Here is a 17,807-nt window from a genome sequence, read left to right as displayed (position 1 = left end):
CTTCTTCTGCTGGGTCCAACGTGATTCCTTTAGGTGAATGGCAGAGGAGAAGGCTGAGGTCCCAGGCATAAGAGAAAAAAGGAGTGTGTGGTCTTTGGTGCCAGCCCATGGTGTCCAAGCCAGAGAGAGGGTGGCCCCTAGTGGGTGGTCTGAGGCCCCAGAGCTGCCTCCTGCTCTGCTCAACCTGCCTATCTCTGGAAAACTGGTTGGTCTATGCAAGGCACATGAATGACAATCACTTAAGTCAATTGCTTACTGAGAATACCTAATTATTATGCAGCCCAAAAATGCATGTAATTAAAGGCATCAGGAAAGAAAAAGTCTGGGATGTTTTAATGTTAACCCTAAATTCTGTTTATATATGCTTGGTCTTCTTAGTTTGTTACTCATGTAATCTGGATATCAAAATATAACTGTAAAAAAGATAAAACATCTCAAGGCAATAAATAAGTTCCACGTAAGATGGATAGCAAATTCTCTTAGTTTCAATTTCTCACTAAAGTTGAGATGACCATAAAATCTCTTTTCGTTCAATTCTATGTGGATATTATAAAGGTAAATGAGGATTTATCCACTTATATCTTAAAAATCCAGTAAAATGAAAGGTTAAAAAATTAGTTAATTTTTTCCCATTCTTAACTACGTAGTTCAGTACTGTATAGGCAGAACTGGTATATCCGAAAGTTTTTGAACTACTGGGTTGCAAAGATCTCAGGTAATTTTGTTTATGTACACATCTGCCAGAAGATAAGGAAATGAGAAAGGAAAAGAATAAACTTGAGAATATAAAAATATTACCTCTGGCTTTTTTTTTTATAGGTAAATTTAAGCCAATAGTCTAAGAATTTGTAGTATATGGAGTAATGGCCATTTAAATGCAAATTTAGTTTACTGGTAACTAAAATGACTTAAAAGAGGACACCAGTCCCTCTGATTCACTGATGTGTTTGCAGGCATCAATGTTCTAAAATGTTCATCTTTGTGTGGAAGTAGAACAGCCTTTGATATTATCTGACCATCAAGAGCACTGTTTTCTCCATATTAAGCTTCTCTCTCATTTCAGGTTGACATAGGAATCTATTTTTGGGTATGTAAGCAAGAATTTCTGTCAACGACCAAAACATGTACAGAAAAGAATATTTCTTTTTGAAGAGCAGAGGCTAGAAAAGAATGCCAGATATAAGTCAACATGCACCTATTCCTTGCAAGAGTGAAATTAGGGGAATTCATAAAGACAGGCAGGAGTCCATCAAAGGTCTCACTTGAAAAAAGTGCCTACTATGGGGTCAGCTATGGACCAGCAGCTGTGGGATATAACATATAATATTATAATATCTCCTCTCCAGAGTTGTAGGGAGACATAGGAGAGGTCTAGAGAGTGGCATAAGACCACAGCTAAGAAGCTGCTCTGTAGTTTGGAATGGAGGGTTGCAGCCAGAGTTCAGGAAAGAAAGAGAAAAGAATGGGCTAGAATAGGATGGGAACATCCAAAGAAGGAAGAACTCAGGTGGCCAGGAAGGGATCTGGAGAGAGACAGGAAATAAGGCATTCCGGGTAGGGGGAAAGAGTGTACAAAAAGACATGGTCATGGCAAAGAAGACAACGTATGAGCAGAATAGCAAGGAAGACTACCTGACTGGAGCAGGTGACCTTGGGGGACTAGTGTCAACTGGTAAAATGGGTTCCTATTCTAGTGTCTAGTCATTGTCATTTTACCTCCCTCACCTCATTGATGATAATCTGAAGCTTTGGATAAGATCTAACCCCACTTCAAGATTCCCTTTAAAACTCACACATATCTACATTATTTTAGCTTAGGAGGAAAATGACATTGATGAGAACTTGATATTCTGAAATATGAAATACTGCCCCAAAATGATGCACCCAACACTGATGATTCTTTTTCAAATGCCATCTACTTGGGACGCCTGGGTGGCTCAGTCACTAAGCGTCTGCCTTCAGCTTAGGTCTTGAGGATTGAGTCCCACATCGGGCTCCTTGCTCAGCGAGGAGCCTGCTTCTCCCTCTGCCTGCCACTCCCCCTGCTTGTGTGTTCTCTAAAAAATAAATAAATAAAATCTAAAAAAAAAAAAAATTGTTTTAAAAATGCCATCTACTAACTTGGGGAAGTAAAATGGGAAGAAACAGTGTCATACAAAAGAAAAGTATTTATTAATTTATTCACAGATACTTATTGGCTGCCTATTGTATAATATATCCAAACTTTGCTCTTGTGGAACTTAGAATCTTTGGCAGGAAGATACTGACAAATTAGCAGGTGATACCTGTTTATGTTCTATATGCAATCGGAGGGGTTGTCCAAGGGCATCCCAATTTAGGAGACTAGAGAAGACTTCCTAGAGTCAAGGACATCTAAGCCAAGATCTGAAATTGAGTTCAAGTTAGTTGAATGAGGAAAAAAGTGTTCTGGGCTAAAGGAAGAGCCTGATGTGTTTGATGAGCTGGCAGTGGTATAGCATGGCTGGAGCAAAGGGAAGGGGTAGCGATGCAAGATGAGGCAGAACGTGAGCAGGGGTCAACCCATATAGACTGGCACACACTGCTTAGGGGTCTGGACCTTCATCCAAAGGTCACAGGGAGCTAACAAAGAGTTTTAAATAATGGTGTAATGTGATCATATTTGGGTTCCGGAAAAATCACTCTGGCTTAAGGTTGAAAAATGGATGGGAGAAGTCAAGACTGGAGGTAGGGAGACCAGTCAGGAGGCTGTTGAAGTTGGAATGGCTCCAACTAGGGCAGCAGTACAGGGAATGGAGAGACATAGACAGATATTTAGGAGGTAAAATCCATATGGCTAGTATGGTTGACTCAAGGGGAAAGAGGAAAAGGAAAGAGTCTGAATTGATTTCCCAGCTTACGGTGTGTATGAAGGGATATTACTGAAAGAGAGAGGGAATAAAAGAAGAGCCTCACATATGGTGGTAGTGGTGAGGGGGTCAGAGTGAAGCAAGAACATGAGTTCACTTTGAGGTAAACCGAATTTGAGGGCATTCAGGCAAAGATGTTCAGATGCAGAAGGAAATAAGAACCTGGAATGAGGAGAGACATCAGGGCTAGGGAGAGACTAAGAAGTCCTCAGCATAGAGAGATGGTAACCAAATGGATGAGATCTTCCAGGGTGAGCATGTTGAGCATAAAAATTAAATAGCCTCGGCCAGAATGCTGAGCTAGATGGACAAAGCAAGAGGAGCCCAGAAAGGAGACTGACGAGGAGTGGCCAGAATACTAACAAAAGAAGAAGAGAGTATACTATTATTTCAGAAGTCAACTGAAGAAAGGGTTCCAAGGTGCGGGTGGTCAGCAGTGTGTCAAATGCTGAGGAGATAAGAAATAAGAACCGAGAAGCGTCCATTGGATTTGCCTACAAAAACCTCAACAGTGACACTGGTAAGAGCTGGTTTAGTAAACAGGAGTGGCTAGAAGCAGCCTGCAGAGGGCTGGGTCTGAAGGGGGAAGTAAGAAACAGGCACAGAGTTAAGGCAACTCCAGAAGTGAAGAGAGAGAAGAGATGAAGTTAGAATAGGTGTTGGGGGGGTACATTTTTTTTTTTAAAGATAAGAGAAACTGGAGAATAAAAATGTGGATGGGAAAAAGGTAATGGAGATGGAGAGGTTAAAAGCACAGGGAAGGCTGGGGTCCTGAGAAGGCAGGAGAGGCAAGGGCCCAGAATCAGGCTGAGAAACTGGCCTTCATCATAAAAGCAGATTCTTCCTTTTCAGAAGAATGAAAGAGAAAGGAAGAAAGGTTGCACATTGAGATGAATAGAGTCCACTCTTACGCCTTGTACATGAACTGAAGTGAACTCTGGTGTACATTAGGAGACAACTGAATCCAAGATTTAAAAAAAAATCTCTTAGATTTTGAAATCTGTCATACTGTTTCAGAAAAGCAAAAAGTTCTTTATTCCACCCATTTTTTAGTATTTGGAATCAAAGAAGACTAGGAGAAGTCCTGTTCATATTGCAGTCTTGTTGAAATATCTTTTGAAAAGCACACACAATTCATTAGAAAAGAGATGCATTTAAGTACAAGCCCTTGCAGAGTGTATTGCCTTATTTTTCTTTGTACTGCCTTATTTTAATAAGATGCACTGATAAATATAAAATAGACTGAAGAAAGGCTTTGCTTACCGTCAAATACGTGTTTTACTGGAAAAGGTTTTGATGGTGTAACCCAACAAGTACTAAGAAATGCATGTCTGCAAATTCAAAGATTATATAGCTTGAAGAAACTGCTTTACTCAGTGTTTGTCAAATAGATTTAAAACCAGTTCTTAGATCTGATTTAAATATGTTCCTGCTCATTTCTAGGGCAAATTTTTAGGCATTTAGACAAAGAACATTATTTTCTTTTTATTATTCGCAGTGAATGCCCTCCTCTAACATTTGTTTTGTTTTGGGCTGTTATTATCCTTCTTTTCATCCAAGAGCCACTTGGAATTTAAAGATGAATTGTCACAGGGAAGACCATCTCATCTATCATATTCTTGACTTTCTTTTAAAGTGGACACACTTGTCTGTTCCTGTGCCCTATCTCCCTGAGAACCACTTTAGCAATAAATTAGGCTTAAACTAAAATTCCTTGAAATTAAGGAAAAGTTCTACATACTAATTAGCTTTGGGAGGGGCTCCTAGGTGGCTCAGTTGGTTGAATGTCTGGCTCTTCTTTTTGGTTCAGGTCATGATCTCAGGGTTGTGGGATCGAGCCCTGCGACAGGCTCCATGCTCAGCCTGGAGTCCACTTGAGAATCTCTCCCTCTCCCTCCTCCTCTGCCCCTTCCCCCTTTCTAAAATAAAATAAATAAATAAAGTCTCTTATTAGCTTTGGGAAGTCAAGGGCCATTTTACTAGAAACCCAAAGAGATATGAGTTGTACAGACCAAAGAACCCACCTGTCTCTTTTCTCTGGAATAAAAACACAAATGAAGCAGAGCAACTGACAAAAAATGGCCAGAGTCAGGGGTCCGGGCCTAATGGTAGCTCTCACCCTGGCTAGGCCCGCCTGACTCCACTGCATGGCCTGAAGGAAGTGACTCAACCCTTGACCCGCAGAAGTGGTGCAGAGGTTCTAAAAGAGAGCCCATCAAAGATGACTCTCAAGAAATCAAACACAGCTTCAAGATTTATTGGAGGTAGTAATGTCCCTTAGTTGGCTCTCTCTGCAACATTACTGCTGATACAATGTGAGAATATTGTTTAATATAATGAAAACTATGTTTTCAAAAATCAGCACGTAGGTGGGGCGAGGTCGGGGGAAGCAGGCTGTAAACCTTGAAAGGAAATCCAAATCTAAAATATCGTGTTGAGAGTGGCAATCAGCATCTGCACGAGAGAGTAAAGTGGAGTAAAACAGTTCAATCCCTCAGCCCCCCAACAGAGGTAATGCTCTTCCTTTTCCGAAGGAAAGGGTCGTTTAGCATCTTTTGTCCTCTCACTCGGCATCGCCTCCTCTCCCTCTGTTATAGTTGACCTCACACAGAGAACCGAAGCCATGGGGCGCCAGAGAAAATCTGAGGCCCTGTTACGTCTGGGGCTCTGAGATCTAGAGAGCTGGAGCTACTGATCAGGGTCCTGCCCAGATTTAACTCGAGGAGAGGGCCCATCTTCCTTCTCTGGGTTGAGATGGGAACTCGCTCAGACCGCAGTCCAGGCGCGCAGGCTCTGGGGCACTCCGTGGCGCTGTTCGTGGTGCTGAAGCCCGCGCCAGAGCGCGGAGACAGCAACCCACCCACGGGCGCTAGGCAGCCAGGGGCTCGGGGCCGAGATCGATGTGAGGCGAGTCTGGAAACAGCTGCCGCCCACAGAGCTACAGCCAGCTCCACAGTTTGGCTCCAAATCTAGCTCACTGGCTCACTTCTTTGCAATTGCAAACCGGCTGGTTCACTTTTTCTCATCCCAGGGGATTTCGCAGGGCCCACCGCTGGCTCGCTGATTTGGCATATCTCTTTCCAGATGTCCTCCCTTGCCAATACTAATTCTCTCCCACCCCCTCTCCTTTGTACGATATGTTACCTTTGCAGAGCACCTTACAGCCCTCACAGCTCTCACTGGCACACATCAACTGAGCCGTTTCTCCTACACACACAGCCATTCCTCTTCTCTCCCACAGATATTTTTTGCTTTCTCCACCCCTCCTCTCCCAAGCAGGAGGAAACTATTGCCTCAACGTGCAGGGTGGGCAAATCACCTCACCCATCACAGCAGACCCACTGATTTCTCTTTGACGATGAATTCAGAGAGGCAGAGGCTAGAGTCCCAAAGGACAAGGAAAAAGTCCCTCAAGAAAATGTGGGTAGTGGCCTGAGGACTGGGGGCTGGGGACACATACTAGGAGCAAAGTAAAGGAAGGGGCTTGGGCCTTGTGGGAGGTGCAAGGCTTATTGCAGTTAGAAGACTCCCGGCAGGTGGCACTCTAGCTCAAGGTGCTCTCCACAGAAGCCCTGACTATGCTGGGGCTCCACCTCAAACCTTCTAAACAACTCCCCACCGCACCCCAGCCATGTTTGCAGGTCTGTCTTCCTCTTGATCCAAGCACTTATCCAGACTATATTCCTGCTAATAAGCACTGTCTGCACAATTCTACTTACTGTAATGCACAATGAACAAAACATAAATAGAAAAGAGAGGGCTAGTGGGAGGATTTTTTTTTTTTTCCTGGGGTGATTGATGGTGCTCAGATCAGAACTGTTTAATCATCAATACCATGATTCAGCAATTGGGAAATGTAAACAAATTGTGCAACTGCTTGCTGTGGTCAAAGCCCTGAAGGGGCCTACAGCACTGGGCCAAGCTTGGGGAGGCCAATGCCAGCAGAATGCCCCCTCCCTCCCACCAGGGCAGAGCTGGCTATGCCTACAGCCTGACTGGCGTGACCTTTGGCTTTTGCAGCACACACACGATTGGGCTGGGGTTAATGGCACTTTGCAGGGAGCTCCAATTGAGTAAACAAAAAATGCCTTGCCCTGTTCTAATGGAGCACGTTATTATGAGGCCTAAGCCTTCATCCAGGCCCCCGCAGCTGCTCTGCAGGTCAGTGCTACCAATAAAGCAATTAGCCAATGAGAAAACTCTTCTTCCCCAAGGGGGACTGTGAGCGTTTTGTTGCACTTGCTGTGCTTTGCTTTGGGTTTTTAAACAGGCAATCCAAGTTGATCTGAGCCTCTTACATCAGACTCCAGGATGAGGACAGTGAAATTGTGTGTTTGCTGAGTGTGATATTTTAAGGGACTGGACCCTTGCTCAACATAGCCTGGAGAGCTCACTGCTTCCTGTTCAATTAACCTGAACCATAGCTGAACTCTGCCCTTTGAACTCACTCAGCAGATAAATACATTAGCTCACCTAAGGAATCATTAATATTTTTCAATCACAGAAAACAAATATGAATGTCCGAACATAACCCAAGAGATAGCCAATTAGGAATAATGCATGTACCATGTTGAAAAAAATCACAAATGGATGTTATTTACAGAACAAAAAGGGTCAAGGAAGGAATGGAATAGATAATGCCAACAATTCCGGAAACAAAGGGGACTTCCATTTTCATATCTGCAAACATGAGGGATGCTGAGGAATATTTAGCAATTCCTATTCCATCTATACTGCTCTTTAAATAAATAATAAAAAAAGTTGTCCTTTCTGTTGGCCTGGTTTCTACCTACTTCCATCAGAACACAAAACTCCAGGCCCCCTCTCTTCTGGAATGACTTCCGTGTCCATGCTCAAATACCTATCCAAAATGTTGCATTTCTGGGGACAGTTCTAGTCTATTCCTGATTTGCTACAAATGAACCAAAATAATTTTTATGGAAGTATTAACGGCTTTTAAGTACCAGCTTGAATGAACCAAGCTAGTGGCTTGATTGAAATAATTTTACAGTAGAAAATGATGTTCCTGAGACTTTGCTACTCTAGCATATAAACAGATTTTCTTCTGTGGAAAAAAAGGAGAGAGAGAGAGATGCTAAATACATCTATTTTGTTCTTAACTCTGTGTCATCTTAGAATGAGAAAAACATCTCCAACCGAGTCATTACACATTTCAGTTTGATTCAGTTTCACTTCCCACAATTCTGCCTCCTGACCCCTCCCTCCTACCCCCCTTTTCATTTTTGTTTGGTTTGGAGTGTGGGCTTAATGCCCAGCTATCCTAGATGAGAACACTTAAAGGAATATCACAAGCACGAAGGGTAAATCTATTGAACGAGGGTCTTTAACTATGTGGTTTCCTTAAAGGGAAAGGTTGGATCAATAGGATCAATATGAAAGGTTTCCCTGGTCCTGCATAAAAGGGTAAGGGCTTCTCTTTTCACTGGTTTAACTTTACTCTCTGACAAATGCAAATCAATGGATCTGTGTTTACAACAGATTCCCTAACAGACTCAACTTGGGTAAAGCCCAGAGCCTCGCCCTGGGGGTGGGGAGTCCGGGCTTGCTCCAGGAGGATGCTCTAAGGCAGAGCTTCAGGCTCAAGGCCCAGCGGGTAGAGTAGGGAGTGAGCTGCCAATAGCTACCAATCACTGTTAAAGAAGGGGCTCGTTGACCCTCTGAGATCCTGATGCTGCTGCCTGTGGAACACCAGATAGGTTCCTCCAAGAATGTCTCAACCCAAAGATAAAGCCCAAATTCCTTGGATCTGGTGAGCCAGGCAACGTTGTTTCCTACCTATATAGATTTGCAGGGTTAACCATAAGAGGAGGCAGGAATGAAATATCTAAAATTGGAGCAGGCCTTTCTTAGGTGGTAACTGGCTCTCTTAGCAATCTCAAGGCAAACCACTAAATCTGTGGATTCTTTTCCTCTTAATTTTACCGTTCCCTTTAAAAGTGTGATGCTTTCCAGAGATTACATGACTTCAAGTCAATACCAGTTACAGAGAAATTATTTTTCTTCCTGCAGGAGAAAGTATATGTATATTTGATTACACTAACCAAAGTCTGATGCTGATTAAATTACGTTGGAGGTGTGCTTCCAACCCAAACAAAGTCTGCATTCTACAGAAGAGTAATGGATCTTCAAATGGTGACAGAGGCACTAAGGTGGAATGCAGAGCCTCCCTTCCCTCTGGGGCAATTTGTGTGGGGACACTTTTCATAAAAAAATGTGCACAACTTCTAGGAATCCTGCTCCCCAAGTAAGACTAACTCTATATGCATGTCGACAGCCTGCCTTAGTGCTTTGCCCATCCTGCACCTTGTCAGGCACCAGATGGGCTGAATTACCCAATAAGTTTCCCTTCCTCCCCTCTCCCTGCACCTACAAGAACCTATGCACATTTTCCAGAGTTGTTGCCTTGAGTGAGACTTGGAAAACAAAAAGCCTTTCCCAAAGGCAATGAAGTGGGGTAGGGGGACAGAGTGGGTGAAGAGGGGTGCTGATGGGTCTCCAGCCCATCTTGAGCAGGCTCTGTACATGATAGCCTAAATGATCCCATTAGACTTTTTCATAATGTTCTCTCCCCACCAAGAAAAGTATCCCCTGGAGAGAGTGACTTTCCCTAGGTCGGGGGGGAGGGGAAAGTATTTCTGAGATGGTCAGGGGTGAGGGTAATACAGAGAGTCTGTAGATAAAGTTTAAGGCCCAGGGTGCCTGTATACTCACCCTTTTCCCCAGAGCCCTTTATCCAGGCAATTATTTCTATTTATTCCTTTCTCATTTCCCTTCCTTTGGCAAGAACCCAGAAATTAAATCTCTCTCCTTCTCCTTTGAGGTTTTCATTCCTCCAGGGATCCCCCAACATGATACCACTCTTCCTGAAGACAGTTTCTGCCAACAACAGCCACCAGCTGTAGTGTGGTGGGGCTCAGTACTTCCTTCCTTCAACCTCTTTCCTCTGATATTCCTTTAGAAACAGGTACCAAAGGCCAGAAAACCAAGAGGTGAAGACAGAAGGAGAGACAGGCTCTCCTTCTCTAGACCTGGTTCTAGAAGGAAGTAAAACATTTCTCCTCTTGGATACAAAATCTGGGGAGTCAGTTTCTCCTCTGCCCTACCCTCACCGTTCACCAGAATCCCTGCCCTATTTTGGGATTCTAAGATGGGTATGGAGGAGAGTCTCAGCTCACTCACCCCTCCCAGAACCTAGGAGCACGTGGGGGAAGGGGTGGGGGAGGGGGGGCAGTTGTCTTCCTGACCTGAAGGACACCACCCACTCTCCTTGGTTTCTGTATCTGATCACCTGACCCAGGTAACTGTAGTTTTCAGGAGGGGGATTGGGCATATTCTGAATAGAAATCAAGCTGTACCAAAGCTCTCTTCTTTAAGAAGTCCACTGGTGGGTGGGGGGGCATCTGGGTGGCTCAGATGGTTGGGCGTCTGCCTTCGGCTCAGGTCATGATCCCAGGGTCCTGGGATCAAGCCCTGCATCGGGTTCCCTGCTCAGCGGGGAGCCTGCTTCTCCCCCTCCCTCGCTTCTCCCCCTGCTCATGTTCTCTCTCTCTCTCTCTCTGTATCTCTGTGTCTCGAATGAATAAATTAAAAAATCTTAAAAAAAAAAGTCCACTGGTATGAAGATGAACCCCATCTCTGGGAATGACAGAAAGAAATACCAGTTCACCCTTTGGCACACCTCGAAGCAGAACCATGAAAGATTTTTCTTCTTTCTCTTCTTCCTTTTTCTCATTTTATTTTTGGAGAAGGAAGGAAAACACTTCTTTCCTTCCAGATTGAGACCTCTTCTTGAAGGAAATGCTTAGTTTTCACCAGTTGGAGAATTTACAATTTCAAAAAGCCAGAACAATTTAATTCCCATCCCACCCCCACTACCACCCCAGCTCTTTCATGCTTTTCAGTAAAATTCACCTTATTGTTCCTTCTGGAAGAATAAGCCACCATTTGGCAAGGGGAGCCACTCCGGGCATGGTGCGGACATTTCCCCCAGGGGAAGGAAGGAAGAAGAGCTGAAGAGTCCTTTCTTTTCCAGTCAATGCAGATGCTTCAGAGAAAACCTCCCATCCGGGGTCTCAGAGGTAAGTTCTCTCCAGCAGGTGGGAAGGGGTGGGGTGGGGTTCCCCAGTCTGATTTTCTTAACTTCCCGCCCCAGCCCCTATAGGAAACCAGATTCTTCCCTGGTTGACCCAATTAGCCCAGAGCAGACCGTTCTGAGGGATGAAGCCCAGGCCTTTGTCACTGGGGCGGCATTTAATTGCCCACCTAATGCCTCAGTGTAGAAAATCGGTGAATGCGAACACTTTCGTGTGAATGATTCCTTTTAATGAAAACAAGGAAAGATTCGAGGGGATCCGAGGGTCCGGAAGCTGCGCGGTTATCAGGGCAACTTGAGAGACGTTTCCAAGTTGGGTTTGGTCGTTCCCGCATATCGAGAGGCGGGTCGAATTTTTTGGACGGTTTAGAAGGAGGAAAGAAGTTGTTGCCCCGGGCCCTGTTTGACCAGACGAGGGCCATGGGGACCCGGGAGCGACGGTCCCCCGAGAACGAGAGCGCTGGGAGGACTCCGGCGCCGTCCGGTGCAGCCTTTCGCGGTTTCGCGGACTCAGCCCGCCGCAGAGCCCTCCGCCGGAAACGCAGGACGCGGTGCGCGCGCGCGCATGGGGACCACGGAGATAGCTAGCAGCTCTGCGACCCGAGAAAGCTTTAGGAAGGGGACGGCTGGGGCCGCGCGGGGAGAAGCCGCGGCTTGACCGGTGGGCCCGCCGGGAGCAGGCAAAGCGGCGCGGCGGGAGCGCCGGGGAGACGGGGCGCTGGGGAGCGGGGGCGCTGGCGAGCGCTCTGCTGGGAAAGGCGCGCCGTCGGGCTTACTGGAAACGCGCCGGATCAGGTTCCAGATCAATGAGAACTGGGTCCACACGTTTACGTTATTGTTGCCAGCATTAATGCTCTTTTAATCTTCTAAACATTATCAGCATCGATCTCCCTCCATATAAACATTTGTTTGAGAAAGTGACATAACCACACGGTGGAAAGCCTGGAATAAAAATAAATGCACAACCGCTCGCGTCGAGGGCGCCTGGCCGCCTGGGCTACTTCTCGCGCTCGGCTTCACTACCTTTCCTTGCGTTCTGTCTTCTCCGCCCGCTCCCGCTCACCCAGATGCGTGTTAGGAAAGTGTTTTCCAGGCACCCGGGACTTGACCAAACAAGGGCAGTAGCGAGCTTTTCAATTATTAATCCGACCAGCCAGCAGGCGAAAGTGTCTCGTGTTCGGTACGGACGTGGGTTGCGTTCGGTCTCTGGGGCTCGGATCCCGCTCTAAACTGCGGGGAGACAGGGGCTGAGCTGGGCCTGGAGCCGGACCGGCGGGAGGGGCGGTGGGTGTGAGGTTCCGACAATGAGGTCCCCGCCTCTCCGCTTAGAAGATGCCAGTCGGCCAGCGTAGCCCACGACTTTCCTGGCGCCGAAGGAGAAACGCTGGCCTGTGGTGCCCCTGGCAGGAACCGCTGAGCACGGTCCCGGGCAGGCTCTGCCGCCGCGGGCGTCAGGTGGCCCAGGCAAACTCTTGGCTGGTTGGTGAAAGGCCATGGCTGTCTGAACAGTTGCCTCCAGACTGGCCGCTGGGAGTTGCTGTCTGAAGAGGGCCGTATGTGTGTCCACCGCCGGGACACGTGGCAGGTTCCCAGCAGGCCGTCCCGGGAGCCCGGGTCACAGGAGGCGCAAACCGTGGCAGGTTATACCGTCAGAGGCTCCGCTCTGGCTGCTGGACGCTGGAGGAAACCACTCTTGCCACGGAGGCCCTGATTTTCCTCCGTGAGCCGCCCGTCCAGGTTTTGCCTGTGTTGTTGTTGTTGTTGTTGTTGTTTTTTCCAGTCCCTCCTTTTTCGCGACCGTGCTTGGTTCAGAGGCTTCTTGGGCTCAAAGCCGGGGTGTGTTAGTGTTTAAACCCGCGGGAGTTTGTCCTCGCCCGCCTGGTGCCGGGAAATACAAACTGCCCTGCAGGAGCGCGCGCTGAGAGCCGCCGAATGCGCGGTTGCAACTCCTTACTGCCTTGGCCACCCTTTCCCAACGAAATCGTGCTCTTGGGGTCCGTTTCTCTGAACTCTAGTGCTGGGGCGATCTGGGTTTCCCCGACGTCTTGTCCCTGACCCTTTGAAATGCCACCCTGAGCTGTGGATACACCCAAGCAGTGGGCGCAGAGGAGAGAGACCTGGGGGAGGCAAGTGGGGGAGGAGAAGGAGGACCTGCTTCTGGGGCGCCTAAGGGTGAGGTCTGCAGGAGCGGGTCCAAATCAGATGACTTGATTCCGAGGTCCTTCAGATCCTTGTCTGCTTGGGCCTCTGGCAAGACCCAGAGGGGTCCAAATTGAGAAAGAGAAAGGGAAACTAAAAGGAGACGAAGGGAGAGAAAAGAGGCCTGGTTGGGGCAAGCTGGAGGTGCCCAGGCGGCTCTTGGAGGCTCTGGCCTGGCAGTCAGGCCCAGCAGCCCTGTGGAACCATGGGCTTGTTTAACCCCCAGAGCCCTACGGTGTGGGCCCTCAGCAGCGTCCCTGCAGGGATTCTGATCGATACTCCTGGCGGGGAAGGCCTCTGCTTTTCTTCTCCATTTGCTCCTGTCCCCTAGCGCTCCTGAGCACATAATACCTACTTACCAGTCCTAGCTTCTGCGTCAGTGTCTGAAGAGACTGATCTACTGACCCCAAACTGAAAAGCCTCCTATGTAATAATAACCACTCAACACGCTTGTAGTTGCTGATAAAATGGCCAGATAAAAAGGCTAAAGCTCTTGTCCCTTTTCAACTCGGGGTAATAAAACAGACACACATTTGAATGCTTTAGCAAAGCAAGGTCCTCAGCAGGAATTTCCTACTTGCTGAAGGGGGCTTTCAGTCTCCTGTGGAGGTTTCAGCCCTCCTCCTGGGGGGGGGGGAAGCCTCCATGCTTCCTGGGGCCAGCCCCTGAGGAGTGGCCCCCTACCCTGACTTTCCCGGGGTGGGGTGGTGGGTCTGGGGACCCTCATGTATGCGACACTCTCCCTTATCCCAGCAATGCTTGGGGCTGAGTTAGGCTAACAGGTAAAGCATTTCGTGCCATATCACTTTCTGACACACATAGGCACAAGGCACATGGTTCCTTCCTTCCTTCCTTCCTTCCTTCCTCCTTCCTTCCTTCCTTCCTTCCTTCCTCCCTCCCTCCCTCCCTCCCTCCCTCCCTCCCTCCCTCCCTCCCTCCCTTCCTTCCTTCCTTCCTTCCAGCTCTGTCCTTTGCAGGACAGGCATGAGGGGGCGGCAGTGCTCTGAGATGGTCTGGAATAGACTAGCTGTCATCCTGCCTTTAATGTACCCTCTACTCCAGCTGCCAAGTTCCTTCTGGCCACCTGTGCCCAGGAAGCCAGCCAATGCTAGAGCTTACCTGAGAGGGAATGGGAGTGTTTTGGGGGGCCAAGACAAAGGGGTACCACACTGTTCAGAAGTGTCAGTAAGCCTCCAGTTTCTCACCGCTGCCCTCTATCCACTGCTTAATATTTTCTAGGAACCAGGAGCAAATAAGGGAAAATTGTAGTGGAGAATGAAGTGTAAGCTAAAGGAGAAAGATAGATTACTAAAAGCACGCCAAAGTATTGGGAGTCCATAGATTTGGGGAAGCTTTGGGGGGGATAGTTTTCTTTACCTTTTCAGATCAATACTGAGAGGCGCTAACTGCCCGGAGATCGGAGGCGGAGGCGGTCAGAGTGGCAACGCCCCCTCCCCAAGCCTGGGTGAACACGCCCCCAGCCCGGTCCGGCGTCGGTAGAGTGCACCCCATAAGCCAGGCTCAGCGGTGCGAGGAAAGCCCCAGGGAGCGGGAGAGGAAGCCTGAGCTTGCCGCTCCGGAAGCGCGTTGTGTATAGCTCCGAACAGTGCCGGCCGCACACAACGCACATCCCACTTTCGGCACCAATGTAAATCACTGCCACTACGGATTGTCCCCTCGGTGGCCCGCGGATCCGGAGAGATGGCCCCAGTCCAAGAGAAACTGCCCAACCAGACTTGCAGTAGGGTACTGTGTGTCCTCCCCCAGTGGGGCGCCTGGACACTGTGGCCCTCTGGACCCACGGCTAGGTCCTGGGGGCAGCGCAACTGCCACGCGCACCGCGCTGGGTCTGCGCGCACAAAAGCGCGCAACTGTGTGCCAGTCGCAGCCGCTGCTGCGTCTTTCTCTCTCGCTCCCGCCGCCCACACAGGAGGTAACTGTGCTCCTAGAACAATAGAGGGTTGTACCTCGCGGCTCGGCCGCTAGAGGAGGCACAAAGAACCAAGCCCGCTCCAGAACAATGTAACCAGCGCGTCGACCCGTCCCCTCCCGCGGGCCGCCTGCCCTCCCTGCCGCCGCGCTACGCGCACAATCAGCGTCCGCTTAATGCAAAGGCGGAGCCTATTGCCCGTGGCCAAGATGCATTAACTAACCTGCATCTTAATTTTTCAACACCTCTCCTCACGAGCGCCCAGCTTCTCTCCGATCCCAGCCAAACCTCGGGAAATCCCAGCAGAAGCTGGGAGCCGGGCAAGGGTGGCCGGCGAGTTAGTCAGGGAGCTCTCCATTCTTAGTTTTTCCTCTCCCATCCTCCTAGAGGTGAATGTGTTAGTCCCAACCTTCGTCTTTGCACCCTCCCCTCTCTGTAGGCAGTGACACGGGAACTGGCCCAAGTCGGCTCTTTCGGTCAGAAACTCCCCGCGCCAACGCCAAGGCCGGAGATGAGCCTGGAAAGCGCTGTTGTATCCTAGCCACCCGTTCCCCAAGCGGTCAAGATTGTGACTCCTGCTAATAACTAAACAAGTTTGCCTGATATGGTAGGTAGGAAAAGAACGGAGAATTTTTTTTTTTTCCTTTCTCAAGAGCAAAGCCCCTCAACTGCCTCCATACAGGAAAACCAGGCAGCCTGGAAAACTGAAATGTATTGTCTAAGCAAGAGTTCAAGTGCACAGAGCTTTGAAAAAGGCCAATCCCGGGTCTCTGTAAGTCCTGCAAAGAGAAAGCTCCTAGTGGACATCGCGCACCCTGTCCCTTGTCCCACAACTAGGGAAGGTCAGAAAGAGGGGTAAAATTGGCACATTCAGGGGAAGGTGAATGAAATGTGGTGGAGGGAGGTCGGTCAATGAAAGCTCGGAGTCAAGGAGGGAGGAAGAGAGGTATGAAGATGCAAAAGAAAAAGAGAACAGAAAAGGAAGAAGGGAGAAGAAGGAAATGACAGAAGAAGAAATAAAGTCGAGAGAAAATAGGAAGTGCGGAGCGGAGAGGAGGAAAGAACCGAGGCTAGGCGCGCTGACCTGGGGCCACAAGCCCCCGGGAGCCCTCTCCACAGCAGCCGGGCTCCAGGAGACCCTCTGTGCTTACCTGCCAGGCGTAAGGCGGACATGCGCTGGAACTCGGGCTCCTGCAGCCACTTCCACATCCTGCGAAAGGTCTCCCTGCCAGATTTGAGTTTACTCCACGGTTTTGGGTTGCGGAGCAGGTCGGAGAGAGTCCCCTGAGACCGGCACAGCACCCTCTGCGCGAAGATCGCCTGTGGGATGCTGTAGCGCTTCAGCTCGGCGGTGATGCGCTGGGCCACCTCTTTGGTGTTGATCTCCTCCAGCTGGCCCGATGTAGCCACCTGCGAGCCAGACGAGGACGAGGGTGGCCGCTCACGGCTGGGCGCCAGCACTGGCCCGTGGGACTGAGCATGGCCCGGGTGGTGCAGGCCGTTGAGGTGCGACATCATGGCCGCGGGCGGGGTGCCCAGGCCGCGGGACAGGTGCTGCTCACCGCGGGTCAGCATGGCAGTGTGGTGCGCGTCGAAGTTAGGGCTGAGCATTTTGTCGTGGCCCGGCGGCCCGTAGTTGGGCAGGCTCTGCTGCGCGTTGTGGAGGCCGCCCAGCCCGTTGCCCAGCGGCGTGGCAGCCAGCGGGGACAGGCTCTGGCTCATGCCGGGCATCTCCTTGTAGGGGCTGTAGAGGTTGTTCATGGCCGGGAGCCCGCGCTCGTCGCGCATGAGGGTGAAGCTGCCGCTGACGTTGCCCGACAGGCGCTGGTGATGGTGGTGGTGGTGGTGGTGCGGGTGGTGGTGCGGGTGCGGGTGGTGGAACTTGTCCGACACGGTGGAGATGGGCGGCAGCGGCTGGAGCGGCGTCAGCGTGGTGTAGGTGTTGCTCATGCCCATGCCGGGCGGGGACGAGTCGCAAGACATGCTCATGGCGTGATGGAGCGGGATGGAGAGCTCAGGCCGGTAGTCGCCGCCGTCCAGGATCGAGGCCATGCTAGTGACCATGGCCGAGCGCGACGCCGCCGCCGCTGCCGCTGCCGCCGTCCCCAGCTCCTGGTGCGCCGTTGGCGGCGGCGGAGGGCCCCGCAGCGAGCCAGCAGCGCCGCGGCCCGCGTGGTGGGGGCTGGGGCTGGCCAGCAGCTCCTGCTCATGGCTTGGGCCCCCGCCGCCGCCCCCGCCGCCCCCGCCACCGCCCCCGCCGCTGCCGCCGCCGGCCGGCCCGTGCAAAGTGCCCAGACTTTCCATTGTCAGCTCCGGGTTCATGGCGCAGCCTTCTAGGTCTTTGGTGAGGCATCGATAGGCGGTGTAGGCAGCCTTCATTCAGTCCATCGGGGCCCGGGGGCGGCGGGGGCGGCGGGGGCAGCCGGCGGGCTGGCAAGGCGCGCGTGGCGGAGCTCGGTCGCGGGAGCGGGGGAGGGCGCGGGAGTGCGTGAGTGTGTGGAGGGGGAGCGTGCCTGCGGGTGTGCGCCCCGGGCTGCGGGAGGGCAGGCGGGCGCGCCCGGGGTGGGGGCGGGGTGGGGGCGGACCGGGCGTGCGAGCGGGAGAGGGGAGGGGGCGGGGAGGGAGGGAGGGATCACCGGGCCCCACCGCTCCGGCCGGCGCGCTGCCTCGCCATGTC

At 50.4% G+C, this 17,807-nt stretch overlaps 1 protein-coding gene across 1 annotated transcript in view; it reads right to left on the bottom strand.

The window, feature by feature from the left end:
- ONECUT2 (one cut homeobox 2) overlaps window positions 1-17,509 on the bottom strand; it is a 51,684-nt gene extending 34,175 nt beyond the window's left edge. Inside the window, exon 1 of the mRNA XM_027576036.2 lies at window positions 16,282-17,509. Coding sequence (XP_027431837.1) covers window positions 16,282-17,509 — 1,228 coding nt within the window. The remainder of the gene's footprint in view (window positions 1-16,281) is intronic.
- Between the last annotated feature and the right edge of the window lie 298 nt (window positions 17,510-17,807).

The sequence above is a fragment of the Zalophus californianus genome, chromosome 14 (assembly GCF_009762305.2).
Source record: "Zalophus californianus isolate mZalCal1 chromosome 14, mZalCal1.pri.v2, whole genome shotgun sequence".
Classification (NCBI taxonomy): Eukaryota; Metazoa; Chordata; class Mammalia; order Carnivora; family Otariidae; genus Zalophus; species Zalophus californianus.
Note: the sequence above shows the minus strand (reverse complement) of the source record. Positions and strands in the feature narration are given on the sequence as shown.